The sequence below is a fragment of the Equus przewalskii genome, chromosome 19, assembly GCF_037783145.1.
Source record: "Equus przewalskii isolate Varuska chromosome 19, EquPr2, whole genome shotgun sequence".
In the NCBI taxonomy this organism is placed as follows: domain Eukaryota; kingdom Metazoa; phylum Chordata; class Mammalia; order Perissodactyla; family Equidae; genus Equus; species Equus przewalskii.
This window is the reverse complement of record NC_091849.1, coordinates 50,726,520-50,752,588: the sequence shown is the minus strand read 5'-3', so window position 1 is coordinate 50,752,588 and position 26,069 is coordinate 50,726,520. Positions and strand designations below refer to the sequence as shown.

At 45.1% G+C, this 26,069-nt stretch overlaps 2 protein-coding genes across 3 annotated transcripts in view; both read left to right on the top strand.

Moving 5' to 3' along the window:
- Positions 1-5,359, top strand: part of LOC103544337 (glutathione S-transferase A1-like) — a 49,524-nt gene extending 44,165 nt beyond the window's left edge. For both annotated transcript variants that reach the window (XM_070586204.1, XM_070586207.1), the window contains 3 exons: positions 1,651-1,792; positions 4,035-4,166; positions 4,985-5,359. In XM_070586204.1, the coding sequence (XP_070442305.1) occupies positions 1,651-1,792; positions 4,035-4,166; positions 4,985-5,107 (397 nt within the window). In that variant the 3' untranslated portion in view covers positions 5,108-5,359. The remainder of the gene's footprint in view (positions 1-1,650; positions 1,793-4,034; positions 4,167-4,984) is intronic.
- GSTA1 (glutathione S-transferase alpha 1) overlaps positions 1-26,069 on the top strand; it is a 100,261-nt gene that overhangs the window by 1,513 nt on the left and 72,679 nt on the right. The window lies entirely within an intron of this gene.

Here is a 26,069-nt window from a genome sequence, read left to right as displayed (position 1 = left end):
GGTGGAGTCATGACTCCATGTGTTCAGGCCTTTAAGACCTGGACACCAGCCCACAGCCAGAGATGAGGGGCAAAGTGTCTGAGGGTCTAGAGGATAAGGCTGGGGAACGAAGGACCCAAAGAAGCTGATATAGCTCCAAATTCCAGAATTTACCAGAATGATGACCAGGAGCCTAAGTTATAACCCAGTTATATGCATGGGCCATTTGACAAGGATTAGAAACGTTGAGGACAAGATAATAGGGTTACATTGAGCATTTTGATACAGGGATGAAGCAGCAGATTTATTCAATACAACCTTATCTGGGCAGTCTCTTCCCTGTTGTGATGGGACCACATGATAAAAATTAAAACCGTGTAAGGAACTGTGGCAGTTACTCAAAAGTTAAACATAGAGTTACCATATGACTCAGCAAATCCACTACTTGGTATGTACCCCAGAGAACCGAAAATCCATACACACTAACACTTGTAGAAAATGGTCATAACGGTGTTGTTCATAATCTTCAAAAGTGGAAACAGACCATTGTCCATTAAGTGATGAACAGATGAGCAAAGAGTGGTCTGTCCACACAATGGAGTACTATTTTTCCATGAAAAGGAATGACGTCCTGATGCAGGCTACAACATGGACAAACCTTGGCAAGATTATGTCACATAAAAGGAACCAGACACAAACAGCACATATTCCATGATTTCCTTTGCATGAAACATCCAGAACATTCACATCGACAGAAACAGAAAGCAGTTGAGTGGTTGCCTAGGGCTAGATGGAGGGAAGAGTGTTGAATGCCTGTGAAAGCACAGCAGCTCCTTCAGGAGAGGTGAAAATAGTCTGGAATTAGAGTGTGGTGATGGTACAGAATTCTTTGACTTTTCTAAAAATGACAAAATTGGGCACTTGAATAGGATGACATTAAGGTAAGTGAATTATGTGTCAACAAAGCTTTTATTTTTAAAAACCTCTCGCAGGAAGCTTCGTTTGGAACACACAAAGCAAATTACCTGGCTTGTGCTCTGGTGGGAACTGAATGAAGAATCACACCATTTCAGGGGATACTTTAGGTTTGTTCTTGAGAAATGCAAACATGGTCAGCATTGGGCAGCAGCACCTGGAGAGGGCTGTGAACCATGTTCTATGGAAATCATTGGAGGAGCTGCTAACATCGGGCACTATGTGGGCCTGGGTGGTGTAACAGGTTGAGAGGCAGAGGGACATGACTCTCTGGATGGCTGGGCCAGGGACTCTCTGTGGAGGTGACTTAGGTGGCACCTCTTTGGCCGTGTGAATTAAACTGAGTTTGTGCACACAAAAAACCGAGCAGAGCTGGCAAACCCTAGCTAGGGTCTCAGTGGTCACTTGCAGTGATTCCACCAATGTCTCTCATGCCTGTGACTTGGGACAGGTCACCAATGCTCCTGGTCCTTATGTTTAGTCATGCGCATAACAAAAATTTTAACATATATTTGCCTCAAAAGGTTGTTCTAAAATGAAATGTGAAAATTCAGAAAAAATCATGGGTGGACGACTGGCCTATAAAAATATAGGTAGATTCCTCTGCCACCTCCTGGTGCCCCATTCCTTTATATTTTTAAACTATAAAACCAAAGGCAGAAGAGATTTGACACTTTGGTCATTTTTGTCTTACAGGATTGATATGTACATAGAAGGTGTGGCAGATTTGAATGCCAAGTTCCGGCCTTTACCCGTAACCCCACCTGATGAAAAAGATGCCAAGATTACCCTGATCAAAGAGAGCACAACAAATCGTTATTTGCCTGCGTTTGAAAATGTGAGTTGGCTGTTCAGCATCCTGGAGCACTGAGATCAGAGGAGAAAGAAGAGAACTGAGCATTCCTGGGACAATGACCTTCACACCCAGTCAGCCTTCCTGAATCCTAGTTAATGGAGCATCCTGACTCTCAAGGCATTTTATAACAATGCACTGTGAGGAAGAATTGTAGCAGTTCTAGCCAAGTTATAATTGCTAGCAAAATTTCAATTTACTAGGACCCAATCTGGAATTCTCTCTTCAGTGGAATTTCGGGGTCATAGAGCTTGGGCTGTGGAAGGCTCTGAGAGCCACACTAGAGATTGGCACAGATATTGCAGAACACCATAGAGGGGCTTAGCTCCAAGCGGAACACGATGAAAGCAATACATCAGAACAAATTCTGTGGCCAGCTCCCATGGCCTAGCATTTAAGTTCAGGGCACTCCACAGGGGCCTGGGTTGGGTTCTCAGGTGTGGACCTACACCACTCTGTTAGCGCCATGCTGTGCTGGTGGCCCACATACTAAAAAATAGAGGAAGATTGGCATGGATGTTAGCTCAGGGAGAATATACCTCAGCAAAAAGAGAAAATATTCTGGTATCAAGTGTAGGGAGACATGAGACCAGCTGCCCATCAGGAGACTGTGGTAGAATTTATGGGAATGGACGAGATGTGTCAAAACAGAGATGGGGGTCATGGATAAAGAAGATGGTCATGGATAAAGAGAGGAAATGGTGTTAAGGGAAAATAATCTACAAATTTGGGAGCACGGCTATTATATTTTTGAGGAAAGTCATGCAAGCTAAGGAAATAAAGTTCCATCATTAGACATAGTACCTGTGCTAGTGGATGTTTCTCTTTGAAGGTCAAGGAGGACATTTCAAGATCACAACTACCTGAAATCATGCTAAATAGAAATCAGGAACCAAAACTTGATTGTGAGAGATACAGGAGCCTTACATGTAAATAACGGATTGATCTTGACCTCCCCATCATTATAGAGCATGAAATCATTCTTTCATTCATTCAACAAGTGTGCACTCAGTGCTAGTGTGTCAGCTCCTGTTCACGGAGGGAAGAGTGTAGTACTAACCACGAAGTCCACTCTCCTGGCCCTTGTGGTGCTGAGAGTTCAGCATGTTCACAGGGTGGCAAGCTCCTCAATCACTGCAGTTTGAGGACATCTGTTGTCTGAGATCAAAGAGCCCTGTGATGACGTAACTGGAAGATGCACATTACTATATAGCATTTGATGCTTCATTATATTATTTGTTTTTGTCCATACTTCTATGAGCATACATATTCTGGAAGGGTCTTTGCCAAATTCTTATGATCTTTTTAGTTGGTGGTGCCGTGTGTGTTTTTTCCCTTTTTTGTCTGTGATTTCCATATCTCTGCATATCTTTGATAAATATCACATATTTCCTGCAATATTTTATTATGAATAATTCAAAGATATATAGAAGTTGAAATACAGATACAATGAACTCATATTACCCATCACCTGTATTCAAAAAATTAACCATTTTTATGATGTTTGCATAATCATATCTGTCCCCATCCTCCTCTCCTCCAATCAAGTACGTTATTTTTTGCTGCATTTTAAAGCAGGTGCAGACATCAGTGCAGTCACGGCTAGACACTTCAGCAGGCAAATTAGAACATATTCCACCAATGTTGTTGACAGACACAGGGCAGGTAGGAGTCAGAGCCAATGTTGTAAGGGGATGGTGAGTTCAAGGTGACCCAGGGTTATTTCAGGTCCCAGAGAGACAGACCAGGAAATGAGGAGAGCAGACGAGAGGGGAAAGGTAGACTCTGAAATAGTCTGCTCAGGATTAAGGAAGGCTGTTGCCCAAGGAACAAAGGAGAAAGAAAAAAGCAGAGAGACGGAGAGAGACAGATGAAGAGCCGTGTCCTGAAGTTTGAGGGCTGCACACTGTAGGGTGTGAGACTGAAGGAAAAATGGCACAGAGGTGCTAAGTTCTTGACCCAGTGGAAGATGCTAGTGGGGAGCCCCAGTGATGTGGGAAGGAGAAAAGGAAATGGTATCCTAGGCTTCACTGAGGAGTGAGGGAAGAACAGCAGAGCCCACTCCTCCCTCTGTGTCAGTGATTCAGGGCCGGTGGAGGAGGTCTGGAGCTCCACATCCGCCCAGTGAGGCAGCAGAGGAGGGAGAGCGGGCTGGACAGTGCTGGGGGAGCAGGGGGCCCAGCCTGCCTGTGCCTGTGTTCACGATGCGATTCCTCCAATTCGCCAGGTGTTAAAGAGCCATGGACAAGACTACCTGGTTGGCAACAGGCTGAGCAGGGCTGACATCCACCTGGTTGAACTTCTTTACCTTGTTGAAGAGCTTGACCCCAACCTTCTGGCCAACTTCCCTCTGCTGAAGGTGATCTCTTTCACAGACCTCAGGACAGAAGGCCCACACCTCCCATCTCGGAATCTAAGATTTGGGCTCTAGGGTCCCCATTAATATCCAGTCCTTTGCTCCCCTCTGGTCTCCACAATTCAGTTCTAGGCCCTGGTCTGAGGCATGAAAAGACTCTCCTTATGCTGAAGAAATCTGAGTGGATTCTGCCCCAAAACGATACTTTGTCTTTAAAGTGAGAGGGACCCAGCATCAGCCCCTCTCTCCCAGGCCTCGGTTCCATTCCGGATTCTGTCCTCTTTTCTCTGTGATTCCCTTGACCCAGGAGTGTCCTCCTTCCACACCCGAGTCTGTGAGCAGCTCTCCTCCCCTCGGCTCCTGCTCCTCCTTTCACGCATTGTGTTTCTCTCTGCACAGTCTGCCCTCTCTCCTCGTCTCTCTCCCTTGGTGGGCAAATTGGTTTTGACGGGCCTCATGGTTTACCTTTTATATTTCCTGTCTTCGGGTCCTGCCCCCTTTCCTATATCTTTGCTTTTCCTCACTGGAGACTTTATCTGTGCTGATGTTGCACAGACACGTTACTCTTCCTTGTGTTGCAAAGAGCCATGAATCCACCGGATGGGTGTGTGTGGAAGAAGACAGGGGAGAAAAAGCACTTGAGCTGGATTTTCTTCTCTTATCCTCATGGCTCACGGGGTGTCTGTTCCCAGCCTCATGCTGGTGCCGATGGAGGAGACTCAGGTGGTCCTCGTCTAGGAGGGTCTCAGATTCCCTGGCTTGTGCTAATGCCGGGCTTGGTCTTTGGCTCCACTCTGAGGCTCTGCTCTTGTGCATTGCAGGCCCTGAAAACCAGGATCAGCAACCTGCCCACCGTGAAGAAGTTTCTGCAGCCTGGCAGCCCGAGGAAGCCTCCAGTGGATGAGAAAATTTTAGAAAAAGCAAGAAAGATTCTCAAGTTTTGATAAAGCAGGCCTGGCCCCCAGCACAGGCAGGACCGATCTTCTGAAGTTTTCCAGCAGTGACGTGCTTGACCCACATGTAGACCCTAACTATTGTCAGACTAATTAACTAATCCATCGTTCAAATGCTAATTTACCAAAAATCCACTACGCAGATTTACTTGCAAGGCAATCCATTTGTTTTGATCAAATATGAAATTATTATTTCCTCCTAGGATGTCTCCTGGACTTAAAAATAAATATAAGCAGAAAAAGTTTCATGGATTCTTGGATCTACTCAAAAAATTGTCACATAACAGCCATGATATACCTGGTCAAAAACAGTGAAGCTGAAATTTTCATCTGCAATGGCAGTTCCACAAAAATTGTCTTTTCCTTTTGTACTTGCTGTCTTTCTGACCCACAATGTGCAAGCTTTTTTCTCTCTTTTTATTTTTGGAAAACCACTTTTCTTCAGGTAATCAACCTTTTTTCCTGTTCACTTATGGGACTAATCTTTCTTTACATGTAATATGTGATATACAGTGTCCCAGGAGCCGGAGAAACGATGACAGGCCCAACAGATAGAGTCTCTGTCCTCATGGAGTTCACTCTAGTGAGAGAAAGAAAAAAATACGACATCCTAATCCAAAATCATGTGTACCTTGTCCATCAATTTCCTAGGGTTGCTGTAACAAATAACCATAAATTTAGTGGCTTAAAACACTGGAAATTGATTTTCTTGCCGTTCTGGGGGCTCTTGGTGCGAACTCAAGGTTGAGCAGGGCCACACTCTCTCTGAAGCCTCAGGGAAGGATCCATCTTTGCCTTTCCTGGGTCCTCATCCTTGCTGGCAAGCCTTGGCATTTCTTGGCTTGTAGATGCATAAGTGCAATTTCTGCCTCCATTGTCACATGGTGTGCTTCTCGTGCGTGTGTATCTACCCAAAGTTCCTTCTTCTTATAAAGATACTGGTAACTGAGTTTGGGCCACCCTAGTACAGTATGACCTCATCTTACCTTGATGACATCTGCAAAGACCCTATTTGCAAATAAAATCACAGTCATCGGTACCCAGGGTCAGGACTTCAGCATATCTTCTTCTTAGGAGATGCAAGATAATCTACAGCACCATGTGAGGGGATGAGATAGTGCTAGGCAGAACCCTAACCAGGATGCCTTTGCTGGAATCTGTGGGTCAGTCACGGTTTCTCAAGGAGCGGAGTCAGGGCTGCCGTGAGACCTGAAGGAGAGACAAGTTGCAGGTAGGGAAGTGGGCGGAACCTTGGTCGGGCAGCAGGGATGGAATCCCGGCTGGAGGTCAGCAGGGTGAATGGCATAGGGAGAGAGACTGAACTGTGGTGTATTTGAGGAAAGAGGAGTCAGTGGGTCTGAGTGGAGCATTAAGCCATAAGGTGGGGATGAGCACCGAGGAGGTGAGGTCAGAGAACAGGGCCCAGAGTGCTCAGAACTGTGAAGACCATCACAAGGAGTTTGGATTCTGTCCTAAGGAAAATAAAACCACGGAAGTGTAGCCACACACCTGCTTTACCAGCCTAATATACAATAGGATAAAATCACATCTCTTAAATATTCATGTTAAGTCACTCGATTTTCTATCTCAGAACAGCAAGAACATTCTCCTCCCAGGAGTGTCTTTCCCGTGTTAAATCCAACAACCAGGGGCTTACTCCATTCAAGGGGTCACGTAGCCCTGAGACTGATGGAAAATCCCCATCCTCTGCTGCTATCTCTGGTCTTCGCTGCGCTTTCTGCCACCCGTAGTTCCTGTGTCCCATCGACCCGCTGACCTGGGCAGATTTGGTGGAAACCCTGGCCACCATTAGCCCACTTGCGCAGCAGCATCCTCATGCACTGCAGCAGCAGAGGGATGGAAGAGGAGGGCTCCCTCCCTCCTGTCACTCAGGCCTGCGATCTAAACTGCAGCCTGAGATATAGACTCATTTCCCCGTGGAATGTCTCTGTGCAGGAACACCTGGGAGAGAGTCATTTCTAGCTCCAGCCACATACTGAGCCCATAATTTGGACCCGCCAGGAAATCCAGAATCTATGAGACAGAGCCCAGGGTCCTAGTCCTGACTGCCCATTTTCATAGCGTGAACTTCCCCACAGCTGGGTGGGGTGGAGCAGACAGAGACATGGGACACATGGTTTGTGTCCTTTATGTCTATGCAGTGTTGGGTCAAATCAGCCCAACCAAGATGTGCCGAGCTGTCCTCCCAGGACGTTCCCAGTTCCCTGTACGAGTTTCCCTGCTCTCTCTCCAGTTCTAGACTCCTCAAGGGATGGATGAGGAGGGCACACCATTTTTATACATCCCTCTAACAATGTACTCTCATATCCCTGCTCTGGAACGGAAGTTCTTAACCTCATCCCAGTTTATAACATATATTCATAATCCCCATTTGTATTCTGAAGTGAGTCTTGTAAGATTTCCCTCATTGTGCCTCGTGCTGTGAATACAAGAAGAGGATGATTTCACCTGAACTCAGAAAGCGTGGTGAGGAGAGTGTAAGGAAATGCCTGTGTGCAAAGCTGGGGATAGGGTTAAGGCACCCAGAACATGGGGAAGCACCCTGGGGTGAGGCACCATGGGAGGCCTCTAGCTCCCAACTCTCAATGGGACAAGGGCAGGGAGCAGTAGAGGGACCGGGGAATGCGCTGAGAGTCGTAGGTGCAGGAAAGGGTCACCCCAACAGAGCTGATGGCCTTCATACAAGAAGGTACCCACGGCCAACCCAAACAGCCCAGAAGACAAGCACAGTTTATAAAAATCACTGATGAATGGAAATTGTCACAATGCCTTGTGACTGGTTTGCATTGAGCTTTATCCCTTTTTATGCTACACATAGTTTAGTTACAAAACAAATGCAAATATGTTTTTAATTTTTATCTATGTAGTGACTTATGTATTAATTTATGTTCGCCATACCAGAGGTTATATACTTTGAATATTGCTCCTGGGTAATCTGTGACATAATCACATAAATATCTTGTGACAAAATTATTTTCATTTGATATTGAATCCTTACACCATCCACCATTTTCATGGACAGATTCATATATGTATCTAAAACTGAATTGAAAGTAGATATTAATCCCTCCGAACTGCGGGAATTGGGTCACGATTTGAGCCATTAGTTGTCAATTATCCAAAATGCTCTTGAAGAGCAGATACTTATTAGAAACATTCTGCCAACCAGAGCTGCTTGGACGAAGCAGCCAGGAGTCAGCACAACTTTAATCGGTGTTGAATTTGATTCATCTTGCCTCCAACATCTTTCAGCTTATGCAGTTTCTGAGGGTCAGGCATCTAGGAGCAACTGAGCTGGGTGGTTCTGGGTCAGGATCTGTCAGAGGGTTGCAGTCGAGCCATCAGCAGGGGATGCAGTCATTTCAAAGCTCGACTGGGCATGGGGTCCACCTCCAGGATGGCTCACCACTTGGCTGTTGGCAGAGGCCTCAGTTCTGCTCTGGCTGTTGGCAATAGGTCTCAGTGCCTTGTCACATCTGCTTCATCACAGGGCTGCTAGAGTGTCCTTATGACAGAGCAGCGAACCTCCCCAGAGCAGGTGATCCAAGAGAGCGAGACAGAAGCAGCATTGGAAGGCAGAACTCTGATGATAGTGTCACACTGAGGAGATCACGTAAGACAAGAAAGCAGTTGGAGAAGAGAAGGAAAGTGGAGAGGGAGCCAGACAAGGAAGCTGAGGAGGAGGCATCAGGAAAGTCGGGAGAGACGGGAAAGTGCAGCATCAGGAAGGAGAGGAGCATGAGGACACAAGAGTGATCCTTGAATTTGGTAACACAGAGCTGCTGCTGCCCTTGGTGACAGCAGTTGCAGTGGAGCGGTGGGGCAGAGCCTGACTAAAGGGGGCTGAGGAGAAACGGGAGGTGAGAAGCAGAGTGTCCAGCTACTCACAGCCCTCTTGAAAAGTTTTGCTCCAAAACACTGCAGATGAGTGAGACAGTAGACTTCATCTGAGCTCTTGAAAAGGAGGGAAAGGTTAAGTCGGTTCTGATCAGTTTCATTTGCAATAAAGAAGACTTTCCCAGGGAGGTCCCACTGCTCCAGAAAGGGTGCCATCTCGTGCTCAGCCAGGGCATAACTTCTGCCCAGACTAACTCCCTGGAATAGGTTGGGCCTCTTCAGTTCAGAGCAAAGCATTACTGGTACAGGGAAAGTAAAGTACTTTTTCTTGTAAATTTTAAATCCACTTTAGAGTAAATTGCCAAAGGATAAACTAAACACTGTTGAGTGACAGGCTGAGGCAGAAAGTTCTCCACACTTCGCTTAACCCCTTCCAGTTTATTCCAAGTCTTCATCTTACACTCTCATCTCTTTACCTCCATCCATCAGTCCCTCTTTGCAGCTTCCTTCTCCATTGTCCATTTCAGTGACATAGATGGAGGGATGCATCCACAAGCCAAGGGGTGCTGGTAGCTGGGAGAAGCTGGGAGAGAGGCATGGAACAGATGCTCACTCGGAGCCTCTCGAGTGAACCAACCTTTTCTGTCCTTGGTTTCAGAACTCTGGCCTCCAGAACTGTAAGAGAATAAATTTCTGTGGTTTAAGCCAAGCGGGTTGTGACCATTTGTTACAGCAGCCACGGGAAACTCATACAACCACTTTGCAATAAACAGGAATGACTACAATCAACAACATCGATGAATCCTCAAAATAATCATGCTGAGCAGAAGAAACCAGACAAACAAGAGCACTTCTTGTATGGTTGTATTTATATGAAATTCTAGAAAATGCAAACTAGTTCATAGTGAGAAGAAGCCGATTTGTGAGATGGGAGGGGCAGGAGGAAGGCATTCCAACAGGGCTTGAGGGCATGGCACGTTCACTATATTGATAGTGGTGGGTTTGTCACAGGTGTATACATATGTCAAAATGCATCCAGTTGTATTAAATTGTGTGCACTGTCTTATATGTCTGTTAATCCCAAGTTCAGTAATAAAACTAATAGAGGTGAATAAACTCCACAACTTCATCTCATAGATAGTCTTTTGGCACAGTTCCTCTTCCCGCCATGCTGTCTTGTCTGCCTCTCTCTCCTTCGCCATGTCTCCTAATAATTACAAACAGACTTAGGTCTCTCCTGTCCTAACCCCCTTAGTCACCTTCATTCTCACCCTTCAAAAAACCCAACAAACCCTCCAAACAAACCCAAACAGTCTTTCTTTATCCCCAGCTGGTTTTCTCTCTCGCTATTTCCTTTCGTCTTTCCTGTCACTTCCAAAACTCAGTCCACACTCAGGCTCCCGGTCCTCTCTCCCAAGTCCTGAACTTTTGTTTCTTAACCAGTTAATCATTTGCTGTATTGGTGCTGTTAGTTCAAAGGTCTTTGCTCAGTTCCATCTTCTCTGACCTCTTACTGCAAATCCAAGCCCAGCCTCCTTTTCCATCAGCAACTTTCTGCCAGAGCTCCCCACCACCAAACTCCCTGCTCGTGCTGTGCACTGGCTCCCTTTTCTCACTTTGGTGATTGATATGCTTTTCTTGCCAGCATGTGGTCACACTCAGCCCACCCATCCCGCTTCATTTCAAAAGGTGAGAATTTTCACAAAGTGAATAACAAACTGTCAATGACAGCCCTCCCTCCTCCAGAGCCCAGGCCTGTGAAGAATGCTCTGAAAAGCTTCCAGAGTCTCACACTGGGCAGTGAAGGCAGCGTTTGGCAGGGCACATGGCTGAGCCTCAAGAGTGGCGTGATCGCTCTCCCCCTCTCTGGCCTCCCCTCCTTCTTACACTGAACTGCTCTCCCCACTGCCCTCTCAGGCTAGCAGTGTCTTCTCCATCATGAAGCCTTCACTTTGAACTCAACAGACACTGGGCCTTCCCACAAGGCATCCTTCTAGAAATGTTGCTTTTTTCTGTTCTGTTCCCGTGTCCTCAGGTCATAGTTTCCTTGCCCTAACCCTGGGGAGGATGTGGAAGAGGGTGGTGGTGGTCAGCAGTCTTGGAGAGCGTCTCCTACACGGCAGGCCGGTGGCTGCTGGGCATTGTGGGTGGAGGCTGGGCCCCCGCACCTGAGTTGGGGATGCACTGAAGCTGATTAAATTCTGTTATTATACCCTCCTGACCCTGTGATTCTACCTCAAGACCTAGCCTTATTTTTTCTGAGGTTGCCCTAAATACTGGTTGTTCTAGTACTGTTGTGAGAAAACAAGGAAGGAAGAATCAAGCCTCGAAACTTGGCAGCCATCTTAACCTCAATACATGGAATCTTCCTCTCCACTGTAGATGAGTCACTGGGGTCCACAGAGGTTGGGATTTGTCTAGGGTCATGCATCGCTCACTGGTAACGTCAGCCTAGAGGCCAGGTCTCCTGAATCGCAGGCCAGAGCCTTTCCTATTTATTCGTTGATTCAGGAACTACTTTTTGAGTTCTAATATATGAAGTTTAGCCCTAGATGCAGAGATAGCAGCCTGAACAAGAGGAACAAAGGCCTTTGACCACTAGGAATTTACATTTTAGTCGGAGCAGAAAGACCAGAAAGAAGAAAATAAACAAATCTCACAATCATAGCCTGTGATAGGGACGTGAAGAAACGTAAACAGGGACTCTAACAGAGTAGATGGGGGAGGGGAAGGGAGGGCTCTACTTTATTTTTTCCTGGTTTACTGAGGTAAAATTGAGAAATAAAATTGTAAGGTAGTTAAAATGTACAACACAATGTTTGATACACATCTACATTGTGAAAGGATGGCCCCCAGCGAGTTAATTAACACATCCATCACCTCATGTATTTATTTATTTATTTTGATGAGAACATTTCAGTTCTACTCTCTTGGCTCGTTTCAATTACACAACTCAGTGTCCTCAGCTAGAGTCACTATGTTATACATTAGACCCTCAGACCTTGTTTATCTTATAGCTGAAAGTCTAGCCCTTTTTCCAACAACAGCTCCCATTTAGATGGTGAGGGAAGGCAACTCTGGGGAGGCGACATATAAGATGAGGTGTAAAAAGTGAGAAGAGGGGCCAGCCTGGTGAAGCAGTGGTTAAGTTAGCACATTGCGATTCAGCCTCCCGGGGTTCACTGGTTCAGATCCCCCGTGCCGACCCAGGCACCACTTGTCAAGCCATGCTTTGGCAGGCATCCCACATATGAAGGAGAGGAAGATGGACATGGATATTAGCTCAGGGCTAATCTTCCTAAAAAAAGTGAATGAGAGGAAATCAGGCAGGCAGGGAGGTGGGCAAGAGGGTTCCAGATGAAGGACACAGCATTTTCGAAGCGTTGAAGTGGGAATGCATTCAGGGTCTTTGTGTACCCCAAGACAGAGGAGGCCTGGCTGGAGAGTAAGGGTTAGTGGTATCGCCTGCAAAGGGGATGGCAGATGGATACTCCTTCATGTCCTGTCAAGGAATTTGCATTTTATTCTAAATGAAACGAGCATCCAACATCTGGCTCTCTTCCATAAGATTTTGCCCAGATGATACAGTATTTGGGAGGTGAAGTTTCACTCTATAGGTATTTGAAAACATAACGTGAACTAAAGAAGAAAAACTCATCTGCTCCTGCACCAGAAAAGGATGAAGATAAAACAGAAAACCAGTCATAGCGTGCAGATTTACCAGACTAAATTAAATCACCTTTCTGGAGTTTCCTGGATAAGCATGTAGGTATAATTTGTAAAATTTATAAAAGAGGTGAATTACAATGTACTGACATACACAGGACAGGGGCCTGACTTTAACTAAGACCACTATTTGCCAGGAGTGACCCACTGAGGAGGTGTGGGGGACTGGAATTGGCCACCCCAACATATGTCTCTGTGGCATAAGGATTATTTTGGGCTGGTTACTTTTAAAAACTGCAGACATGAGAGAAACTCTGAAAAGTACAAGTTACCCTTTTTAAGAGACATTTACATGTTTAAGGGAAATCTCCATCTGTAAAGGTGTCTCCCTCTCTGTACCAGGAAGAAGTCATCTCTAGAAATGCTTATCAATGTGGAAGGAAAGGACTTAAACCTGCATAATAACCTTTGTCTCCTTTACTGTGCTTTTCTGTTAATCTCCCATAGCTTTCCTCCCACCCTTAACATCCTCCTTTTTAGCTGAAGGTGGTATTTAAGATGAGAACCTCCACCATTTTGGCCAGTTGCTCAGTTTTCCTGACTGTCTCCCATGTATACATACTATAAAGCTTTGTTTGATTTCCTCTTGTTATTCTGTCTTATGCGAATTTGATTTGTAGCCTGGCCAGAAGGACCTAGAGTGGGTAGAGGAAATGTCTTCCTCCTCTACAGAGGTGCGTGAGGATTAAAACGTTTTATCAGAACTATTTAAATATGCTCAGGGAGCTTCCTACCTAATCACCAAATTATTTCAAAACCAAAAGCAGCTCTGTAATGGTGGCAATAGTTGCCTCTAATATTGCATTTTGTAAATTAATATTTTTATGCTGAGCTTCTTGAAATGAAGCTTCCGGTTCAAGAATATACTTGTGCATTCACACATATGCTCCCCGCATACACACCTATGTGAAGAGATAGGCACTAAATGCCCAACGGCTGAATTGCACTTAATTGAGAAGTTTCATGTTTTAAGATTGTTTGCCAATTTTAAAACATTGGAGGAAGATATATATTTGACATTGGGATTTCTTAAGGGAAGAATTGATTCTGCTTAAATTCCTTTTCTAATATAGTTTAAATGCATTTGTTTGCTTTCCTAGCTCTCATCTGATTGTCTTACGAAGCCTCATTTTCCACTGCAAGTAACAATTTAGCTCCCAGTTACCAAGTGACCCTCCTGCAGGGAGACTGAGGCACAGACTTTCCAAATGAGACAGACGTGTGCCGGGACAGCACCTTCATGGGAGCAGGCAAACCTCGTTTTATGTCACAAGCAGGATAAATATTTTCCATAAAACAGAAAACATGTATCAATACCCAAGGACACAGGAAATATACTGTGTGCTAGGATACTGGATGGACTTTCGGAGAGGGGAAATCCTTATTCTTTCTCCTAAATTACCCAAGAATCCGCATTACTAAAGCCCACATTCAGGAGACAAAGCAGAACAGAGGCATAATGCTAAGATGATTGGAGATAGAACTCCAGAATGCTGGGCTGAGGATTAAAAAAAAAAAGACATGCAGTCACTGGTCTATTTAATTCTTTTATTCTTACACATTTTAAACAACGGATTATTCCCTTTGTTTTTTTTTACTGCAGGGGTGAGGCAGGCTCCAAAGCTGTGAAATTCCCTGCTGAGCAGGTTTGTTTGCCTGCTGAAGGTCCTCTGGCCAGAATGAAATAAAGGCACAATAACTACCTCTAATCCCTCCTTTTCTGCAAATAGGTGGGGAGAGCTGTCATCAATGTTCTTAGAGTCATTGAGCCATCTTTTTATGATTTCCCTTGAATTAAGTAAAAGATAGATTGGAAGTAGTTATGGAAGGAAAGAGAGAGCTGGAAAAAGCTGGTGGAAGATGATATTCGATTACTTTTGTTACTCAGAGTTCTGTTTGGTGTCATTTGTCTGAGGAAGTCAGTATGCTGTCTTCAGCAGACAAGTTCATTTGATAAAATACAGCAATTATTCTTGAATGTGTTTACTATGTACATAATACTTGAGTCACAGACATTAAAAATGTTTCTAATTTTTCCAAAGTTCATAATAAAGTTTTAGCTTTAATGAAAGCCAAAATTACAACTTGAATGGTTTAAAGTTAATTGACCATATTGATTCAGTTATATTTGAATACTGGCCTGGGGATTTACCATTATACATGACATGTATGGCTAATCTCAAACTACATCTAACTGAGTTAGAAAAAGGACAACAAACAAAGCCCAAAGTCAACAGAGGGAGGGAAATAATAAAAATCAGAGCAGAAATAAATGCAACTGAAACAAAAAAGGCAGTAGAAAGGATCAATGAAACAAAGACCTGGTTCTTTGGGACGATAAACAAAGTTGACAAACACCTAGCCAGAGTTACAAAGAAAAAAAGAGAGAAAGCTCAGCTAAATAAAAATAGAAATGAAAGAGGAGAAATTACAACAGATACCACAGCAATACAAGAGATTATAAGAGTATACTATGAAAAGCTATATGCCAACAAAATGGACAATCTAGAAGAAATGGATAAGTTCTTAGACTCTTACAACGTCCCAAAGCTGAATCAAGAAGAAATAGAGAATCTGAATAGATCAATCACAAGTAAAGAGATAGAAACAGTAATCAAAAACATCCCAAAAAATAAAAGCCCAGGACCAGACAGCTCTGCAGGAAAATTCTATCAAACTTTCAAAGACCATTTAATAACTATCCTTCCGAGGCTATTGCAAAAAGTTGGGGAAGATGGAACGCTTCCTAACACATTCTATGAGGCCAACATCACTCTGATACTAAAGCCTAACAAAAACAACAAAAAAGGGAAGACTACAGGCCAATACGGCTGATGAATATCAATGCAAAAATTCTCACCAAAATATTGGCAACTCAAATATAGCAATACATCAAAAAGATCATACATCATGACCAAGTGGGATTTATACCAGGGACACAGGGATGGTTCAACATCTGCAAATCAATCCATGTGATACAACACGTTAACAAAATGAGGAATAAAACCACATGATCATCTCAATAGACACAGAGAAAATATTTGACAAGATCCAAGAGCCATTTATGATAGAAACTCTTGAAAAAATGGGGTTAGAAGCAAATTACCTCAACATAATAAAGGCCATATATGACAAACCCACAGACAACATCATACTCCATGGGGAAAAACTAAATACCATCCCTCTGAGAATAGGAACAAGACAAGTGTGGCCACTATCACCACTCTTATTCAACATAGTACTGGAGGTTTTAGCCGGAGCAATTAGGCAAGAGAAAGGAATAAAACGAATTCAAATAGGAGATGAACAAGTGGGGTTGTTGAGGGGAGACACACTTGCTGGACATTGAGTGTGAATCAGGAACATGGGTGTGTGAATTGGGAACATTGTGGAATCTCTCTAGTTCTCATTTTCTGTTGACCAGGCAAAGTTTTATGACGATGATTTTGCCCCGGTCTTGACCAGGACTTTGGAGGTGAGGAAAGTTGCCTTAAGGAAGAGAATTATGGTAAAATATTATCTAAGATAAGATTCCTTCCCTTTGTAACTTGATCCTCAGTCACAGGGCAGGGAGTTGAGTGTGAGGTGTGAGTCACTTGGCTCTTTCAACCTTAGGCCCCAATAAACACACCTCCCACCATAGTGCCAGCTTTAGTCTCCTGTTCATTCTGCTCCTCATAGCACCTCCACTTCCCATGATAAGAAAGTACAAACTGCACTATCTCCAATTACAGGACAGATGAGTTGATTAAGTACGTTTCCAAAGGGTTTTTTACGTTTCTCTGAATGTAATGAATGAATAAATAATTGTTCCTAAATGTTACACTATTGAATCCCGCATTAAAGATGTGGATATTAAAAACATTTTGAATCTAAAATTCAAGTCACACACACTTTTTCAGAGGTACATCTGATGCAGGCTTGGTAAGCTGACGAATCATAAGAAAGATTTCTTTTTTTTCCTGCTTTTTCTCCCCAAATCCCCCCAGCATGTAGCTGTATATTCTAATTGTGGGTCCTTCTAACTGTGGCATGTGGGACGCCAGCTCAATGTGGCCTGAAGAGCGGTGCTATGTCGGCACCCTGGATCCAAACCAGAGAAACCCTGGGCCACCGAAGAGGAGCTTGCAAACTTAACCACTCGGCGAAGGGACCAGCCCCAAAAGAAAGATTTCTTGAACTCTCAAGGTCCAGTAGCAGTGCTCCTTTGTTCAGAGAATAGCACGGAGAGAGGACCGATGGGCAATGAAGAGCTGCAATGAGTTGAGGGGAGGGCTAAATTTGTAAAGCATGGGTACATGAGTTATTTCTTTGCAGGACAAAGGAAACATCATGTAAAACAGTCATTAAAATAGGATCACTGCAGATGGGCTCTGGTTATCAGGTGGTCCTATAGCTTTGGACTGGAGTCAGGTCGAATCAGGTGAGGACGGCCTGTGCTTCCTGGAGGATGACGTAGATCGGCATGTAGGCCAGGACGCCTTGGGCTTCTCTCCCTGGGGCAGCCTTGATCCACACCACATCGACTGGGGAAAGAGAAGTATATTTTTGTCCCAACTCCGCAACAGTACAATTTTGCAAGAAGAGTCTTAATGTTTTCTAAACAGAGCCTGGGATTTGGAGAGAAAATGCAACTGTTCCTCCCTAAGTCCTGGCTTTGGGACTCACACTTCTACTGACTCCTGCGTGCTTCCGCTGACACGCACGAGAGAACCAGCCATGTCCACTGTTGGAGCCGCTGGGTGTCAGTCTCTGGTCCCCTGCTGTGTCGACTACCCATGCAGCCTGGGATGGAACAAGGGCTTTCAGAGTTTGCTGACTGGACACAACCAGTGTCTCTCTTACCATCACAATGACCAAATGAGTGTGCACACATCCACGCATGCAACACACTTATGACTGAAGCTAAAATTCCTGAAATGATCTTCACCTTGTCTGCATATGGTGCACTTGGATAGTTTCTATTGTCTTCTATTTCATTTTAAAAGTTGATGGATTTCACAATCCACTGAAATTTTGTCACGCATTTTTTTTAGGAAGATCAACCCTGAGCTAACATCCGCCAATCCTCCTCTTTTTGCTGAGAAAGACTGGCCCTAAACTAGCATCAGTGCCCATCTTCCTCTACTTTATATGTGAGATGCCTACCACAGCATGGCTTGCCAAGAGGTGTCATGTCTGCACCCGGGATCCGAACCTGTGGAACCCAGGCCGCCAAAGCAGAACGTGGGCGCTTAAGCTCTGCACCACCAGGCCAGCCCCTGTCTTGCATATTTTGATAAACACTAATACAGAAAACAAGTCCTAGACTTTGATTTCAAATAGAAGTGGGTTTGAATCCCAGGTCCACCACCTACATTGGGCAAGTTACTCTAGAAACTCAGGATCTCCAGCTGTAAAGTAAGAGTAATAATCGACTCCACAACAGCTGATTTTCTTTTTAAGACTTTGTTTTTCCCTTTTTTCTCCCCAAAGCCCCCCAGTACATAGTTGTATATTTTAGTTGTGGGTCCTTCTAGTAATGGCATGTGGGACACTGCCTCAGGATGGCTTGTTGAGTGGTACCATGTCCGCGCCCAGGATCCCAACTGGAGAAACCCTGGGCCACCGAAACTGAGTGCGCAAACTCAACCACTCAGCCATGGGGCCAGCTTCCAGCTGATTTCCATAGGATTAAATGAATATAAATGTGTGAGCACGGCCGTTGTATGACAGACAGTGAACAAATGTTAGTTCCACTCCATGTACCATAAAGTTAATGCAGTAACATCCCTTTTTCGAGATTATAAGAAGAGGTAGAATGTACAATTCCATAAAAAGGAAGGAATCAGCATCCTGCATCTGTGCAAAGGATTATTTGAGCTTCAGTTCAGCAAGTCTGAGCCCTAATTCCAGCTCTGGAACAAACGTAGCCTTAACTCTGCTCCCTCTGCCTGCTCACTGTCAGGAAAGTCCTCTGGTTCAAGGCCCTCACAGGCTCCCAGGACCTGCGTCTGTGTGGGTTCCAGCCCCACCCTCCCTTTAGTCCTGGGCTGGATTTCCATGTCCCTCACTACCAGGAGTGTGACTGTGTGCATGTTGTTTAACCGCTGAGCCTCTGTCTCATTAACTGACAAATGGGGATAATGACAACTATTTCATGGGGCCAGTATCAATTTTAGAGGCAATTATGCCACCCTTACAGAGCTGCTTTTGGTTTTGAAATAATTTGGTGAGTTTAGACAGGAAGCTCCCTGAGTATATTTAAATAGTTCAGATAAAACGTTTTAATCCACACTCATCTCTGTAGGGGAGGAAGACATTTCCTCTACCCAATCTAGGTTCTCTGGTCGGGCTACAAATTAAATTCACATGAGACAGAATAACAGGAGAAAATTAAATAAAGCTTTATAACACGTATACGTGAGACAGACTCAGGAAAATTGAGTAACTTGCCAAAATGGTGAAGGTTCTCATCTTAAATACCATCTTCAGCTACAAAGGAGGATGCTGGGGGTGGGGGGAGTCAGTTGTGGGAGATTCCCAGCAATGCACAGTAAATAAGAGTAAGATTATTATGCAGATTGAAGTCCTTGCTTTCCATATTGATAACAGTTTCTAGAGATAAGGTCATCCCCCTTCTTCCTGGTACAGAGAGGGAGACACATTTACAGATGGAGATTTCCCTTAAAAACGTAAATATCTCTTACAAAGGGTAACTTCTACTTTTCAGAGTTTCTCTCATGTCTGCAGTTTTTAAAAGTAACCAGCCCAAAATAATCCTTATGCCAAAGAGAAATATCTTGGGGTGGCCTATTCCAGTCCCCCACGCTTCCTCAGTGGGTCACTTCTGGCAAATAGTGGTCTCAGTAAAAGTCATCCGTGTTAAAGACAGGCCCCTGTCCTGTCTATGCCAGGACATTGTAATTCACCTATTTCACAAATTTTGCAAATTACACCAACAAGCTTATCCACAAAACTCCAGAAAGGTGATTTAATTTAGTCTGGTAAATCCACACGCTGTGACTGGTTTTCCATTTTATCTTCATCCTTTTCTGGTGCAGAAGCAGATGAGTTTTTCTTCTTTAGTTCAAGTTATGTTTTCAAATAGCTATAGAGTGAAACTTTGCCTCCCAAATACTGTATCATCCAGGCAAAATCTTATGGGAGATAGCCAGATGTGGGATGCTCGTTTCATTTAGACTAAAATGCAAATTCCTGGACAGGACATGAAGGAGCATTCCATCTGCCATCTGCCGCCCCCTTCACAGGCCACACTGCCATCCCCCATCCTCCAGCCAGGCCTCCTCAGGCTTGGGGTACACAAAGACCCTGAGCACTTTCCCACTTCAAGCCTTTGAAAATGCTGGGTCCTTCATCTGGAGCCCTCTTGCCTATCTCCTTGCCTGCCTAGTTTCTTCTCACTTTTTTTTTTTTTTTTTTTTTTAGGAAGATTAGCCCTAAGTTAACATCTGCTGCCACTCTCCTCCTTTTGCTCAGGAAGACTGGCCCTGAGCTAACATCCATGTCCATCTTCCTCTACTTTATATGTGGGACTCCGTCCACAGCACGGCTTGACAAATGGCGAGTATGTAGGTCAACACCCAGGATCTGAACCTCTGAACCAGGGGCTGCCCAAGCAGAATGTGAGAACTTAACCGCTGCACCCCTGGGCTGGCCGCTCTTTTCACTTTTTACCTCTCATTTTATATGTCGTGTCCCCAGAGTGGCCTTCTCTCACCATCTAAATGGGAGCTCTTGTTAGATAAAGGGTCCAGAATTTCATCTGTAAGATAAACAAGGTCTGAAGACCTAACGTATAACATGGTGACTCTAGTTGATGACATTGTGTTGTGCAATCAAAGTGAGCCAAGAGAGTAGAAGTGAAATGTTCTCACCAAAATAAATAAGTAAATAAATACGTGGGTGATGGATGTGTTAATTAACTCATTGGGAGCCATCTTTTCACAATGTAAATGTATATCAAACATTGTCTTGTACACTTTAAAGAACTTACAATTTTATTTGTCAATTATACCACAATAAACCAGAAAAAAATAAAAATATAAAGTAGAGCCCTCTCCTCCCCTCCCCCATCTACTCGGTTATAGTCCTTGTTTACGTTTCTTCACATCCCTGTCATAGGTTATCATTGTGAGATTTTTTTGTGGTCTTTCTCTTCCAACTAAAATGTAAATTCCTTGAGGTCAAAGGCCTTTGTTCATCTTCTTCAGGATGATATCTCCACAGCTAGGACTAAACTTCATATATTAGGACACGAATTGTAGTTCCTGAATCAGTGAATAAAGAGGAAAGGCTCTAGCCTGCGAATCAGTGGACCTGGGATGTAGGCTGACTTTACCATTGAGCGCTGTGTGACCCTAGACAAATCCCAACCTCTGTGGACCCCAGTGACTCATCTACAGTGGAGAGGAAGATTCCATGTATTGAGGTTAAGATGGCTGCCAAGTTTCGAGGCTTGACTCTTCCCTCCTTGTTTTCTCACAATAGTACTTGAACAACCAGTATTTAGGGCAACCTCAGAAAAAATAAGGCTAGGTCTTGAGGTAGAATCACAGGGTCAGGATGGTATAATAACAGAATTTAATCAGCTTCAGTGCATCCCCAACTCAGGTGCGGGGGCCCAGCCTCCACCTACAATGCCCAGCAGCCACCGGCCTGCCGTGTAGGAGACGCTCTCCAAGACTGCTGACCACCACCACCCTCTTCCACATCCTCCCCAGGGTTAGGGCAAGGAAACTATGACCTGAGGACACGGGAACAGAACAGAAAAAAGCATCATTTCTAGAAGGACCCCTTGTGGAAGGCCCAGGGTTTGTTGAGTCCACAGTGAAGGCTTCATGACGGAGAAGACACTGCTAGCCTGAGAGGGCGGTGGGGGGAACAGTTCAGTGTAAGAAGGAGGGGAGGCCAGAGAGGCGGAGAGTGATCACGCCACTCTTGAGGCTCAGCCATGTGCCCTGCCAAACGCTGCCTTCACTGCCCGGTGTCAGACTCTGGAAGCTTGTTTTTTTTTTTTTTTTTTTTTTAAAGATTTTATTTTTCTCCTTTTTCTCCCCAAAGCCCCCCGGTACATAGTTGTATATTTCGTTGTGGGTCCTTCTAGTTGTGGCATGTGGGACGCTGTCTCAGCGTGGTCTGATGAGCAGTGCCATGTCCGCGCCCAGGATTCAAACCAACGAAACACTGGGCCGCCTGCAGCGGAGCGCGTGAACCTAACCACTCGGCCACGGGGCCAGCCCCTCTGGAAGCTTTTTAGAGCATCTTTCACAGGCCTGGGCTCTGGAGAAGGGAGGGCTGTCATTGACAGTTTGTTATTTATTTTATGAAAATTCTCACCGTTTGAAATGAAGCGGGATGGGTGGGATGAGAGTGACCACATGCTGGCAAGAAAAGCATATCAATCACCAAACTGAAAAAAGGGAGCCACTGGACAGCACGAGCAGAGAGTCTGGTGGAAGGGGAGCTCTGGCAGAAAGTTGCTGATGGAAAGGGAGGCTGGGCTTGGATTTGCAGTAAGAGGTCGAAGAAGATGGAACTGAGCAAACACCTTTGAACTAACAGGACGAATACAGCAAATCATTAATTGGCTCAGAAACAAAACTTCAGGACATTAGAGAGAGGACCAGGAGCCTGAGTGTGGACTACTGAGTTTTGGAAGTGACAGAAAAGAAGGCAGGAAATAGCGAGAGAGAAAACCAGCCGGGGATAAAGAAAGACTGGATTTGTTTGGAGGGTTTTTTGGGTTTTTGAAGGGTGAGGATGAAGGTGACTAAGGGGGTTAGGACAGGAGAGACCTAAGTCTGTTTGTAATTCTTAGGAGACATGGCAGAGGAGAGAGAGGCAGGCAAGACAGCATGGAGGGCAGAGGAACTGTGCCAAAAGACTATCTAGAAGATGAAGTTGTGGAGTTTATTCACCTCTATTAGTTTTATTGCTGTATTTGGGGTATAACTGACATATAAGAAATTGCACATAAGTTAATACAACTGGATGTGTTTTGACATATGTATATACCTGTGAAAGCCCCACCACTGTCAATATGGTGAACGTGCCGTGTCCTCTGGTCCTGTTGGAAACCCTTCCTTCTGCCCCTCCCATCCACTGATCTGCTTCTTGTCACTATGAACTAGTTTGCGTATTCTAGAAGTTCATGTAAATACAACCATACATGAAGTGCTCTTTTTTATCTGGTTCCTTCCGCTCACCATACTTATTTTGAGATTCATCGACGTTGTTGAATGTATTCATTCCTGTTGATTGCAAAGTGCCTGTACGCATTTCCCAGGGCCGCTGTAACAAATGACCACAACCCGGGTGCCTTAAACTACAGAAATTTATTCTCGCTCAGTTCTGGGGGCCAGTGGTCTGAAACAAGGATAGAAGAGGTTGGTTCACTCTGGAATCTCCGAGGGCGCGTCTGTTCCATGGCTCTCTCCTGGCTTCAGCTGGCTGACGGCATTCCTTGGCTTGTGGATGCATCCCTCCGTCTATGTCACAGAAATGGACAATGAATAAAGAAGCTGAAGAGAGGGACTGATGGATGGAGGTGAAGAGATCAGAGTGTAGGAAAGAAGACGAGGAATAATCCGGACAGGGTTAAGGGGAAGTGTATAGAACTTTCCGCCTCAGCCTGTCACTCAACAGTGTTTAGTTGTTCGTTTGGCAATTTACTCCAATGTGGATTTAAGGTTTACAAGAAAAAGTACTTTCCCTGTTCCAGCAACGCTTTGCTCTGAACTGAAGAGGCCCAATCGACTCCAGGGAGTTAGTCTGGGCAGAAGTTACGCCCTGGCTGAGCACGAGATGGCGCCCTTTCTGGAGCAGCGGGACCTCCCTGGGAAGGTCTTTATTGCAAATGAAGCTGAGCCCATCCTACTTAACATTTCCTTCCTTTTCTAGAGCTCAGATGAGGTCTACTGTCCTACTCATCTGCAGTGTTTTGAAGCCATACTTTCCAGAGGGCTGTGAGAGGCTGCTCTCTCTGCTTTTCACCTCCCGTTTCTCCTCAGCCCCCTTTAGTCTGGCTCTGACCCACCGCTCCACTGCAACTGCTGTCACCAAGGGCAGCAGCAGCTCTGTGTTACCAAATTCAAGGATCACTATTCTGTCCTCACGCTCCTCTCCTTCCTGATGCTGTACTTTCCCATCTCTCCCGACTTTCCTGAGGCCTCCTCCTCGGCTTCCTTGTCTGGCTCCCTCTCCACTTTCCTTCTCCTCTCCAACTGCTCTCTCGTCCAACGTGATGTCCTTAGGCTGTTACTATCATCAGAAGTCTGCCTTCCAATGCTGCTTCTGTCTCGCTCTCTTGGATCACCTGCTCTGGGGAGGTTCGCTGCTCTGTCATGAGGACACTCAAGCAACCCTGTGAAGAAGCAGACGTGGCAAGGCACTGAGACCTATTGCCAACAGCCAGAGTGGAACTGAGGCCTCTGCCAACAGCCAAGTGAGTGAGCCATCCTGGAGGTGGACCCCATGCCCAGTCAAGCTTGGAAGTGACTGCAGCCCCTCTTGATGGCTCGACTGCAACCCTCTGACAGATCCTGACCCAGAACCACCCAGCTCAGTTGCTCCTAGATGCCTGACCCTCAGAAACTGCATAAGCTGAAAGATGTTGGAGGCAAGATGAATCAAACTCAGCACCGATTAAAGTTGTGCTGACTCCTGGCTGCTTCGTCCAAGCAGCTCTGGCTGGCAGAATGTTTCTAATAAGTATCTGCTCTTCAGGAAGATTTTGGATAATTGACAAGTAATGGCTCAAATCGTGACCCAATTTCCCCAAGTTCGGAGGAATTAATATCTACTTTCAATTCAGTTTTAGATACATATATGAATCTCTCCATGAAAATGGTGGATGGTGTAAGGATTCAATACCAAATGGAAATAATTTTGTCACAAGATATTTACGTGGTTATGTCACAGATTACCCAGGAGCAATATTCAAAGTATTTAACGTCTGGTACGGCAAATATAAATTAATACATAAATCACTACATAGATAAAAATTGAAAATACATTTGCCTTTCCTGTGCAACTAAACTATGTGTAGCAGAAAAAGGGATAAAGTTGTAATGCAAACCAGTCACAAGTCATTGTGACAGTTTCCAGTCATTTGTGATTTTTATAAACTGTCCGTGTGTTCTGGGCTGTTTGGGTTGGCCATGGGTACCTTCTTGTATAAAGGCCATCAGCTCTGTTGGGGTGACCCTTTTTCTGCACCTACGACTCTCAGCGCATTCCCCGGTCCCTCTACTGCTCCCTGCCCTTGTCCCATTGAGAGTTGGGAGCTAGAGGCCTCCCACGGTGCCTCGCCCCAGGGTGCTTCCCCATGTTCTGGGTGCCTTAACCTTATCCCTAGCTTTGCACACAGGCATTTCCTTACACTCTCCTCACCACGCTTTCTGAGTTCAGGTGAAATCATCCTCTTCTTGTATTCACAGCACGAGGCACAATGAGGGAAATCTTACAAAGCTCACTTCAGAATAATAAAAGGGGATTATGAATATATGTTATAAACTGGGATGAGGTTAATAACTTCCGTTCCAGAGCAGGGCTATGAGAGTACATTGTTGGAGGGATGTATAAAAATGGTGTGCCCTCCTCATCCATCCCTTGAGGAGTCTAGAACTGGAGAGAGAGCAGGGAAACACGTACAGGGAACTGGGAACGTCCTGGGAGGACAGCTCGGCACATCTTGGTTGGGCTGAGTTGACCCAACACTGCATAGACATAAACAACACAAACCATGTGTCCCACGTCTCTGTCTGCCCTACCCAACCCAGCTGTGGGGATGTTCAAGCTCTGAAAATGGGCAGTCAGGATGAGGATCCTGGGCTCAGTCTCATAGATTCTGGATTTCCTGGTGGAGCCCCAATTATGGGCTCAGTATGTGGCTGGAGCTAGAAATGACTCTCTCCCAGGTGCTCCTGCACAGTGACACGCCAGGGAGAAATGAATAGATATCTCAGGCTGCCATTTAGATCGCAGGCCTGAGTGACAGGAGGGAGGGAGCCCTCCTCTTCCATCCCTCTGCTGATACAGGGCATGAGGATGCTGCTGCGCAAGTGGACTAATGGTGGCCAGGGTTTCCACTGAATCTGCCCAGGTCAGAAGGTCGATGGGACACAGGAGCTCCAGGTGGCAGAAAGGGCAGCAAAGACCAGGGATGGCAGCAGAGGACGGGGATTTTCCGTCAGTCTCAGGGCTATGTGATCCCTTGAATGGAGTAAGCCCCTGGTTGTTGGATTTAACATGTGAAGGAGACTCCTGGGAGGAGAATCTTCTTGCTGCTCTGAGATGGATGCTTGAGTGACTTAAAATGAATATTTAAGAGATGTGACTTTATCCTGTTGTATATCAGGCTGGTAAA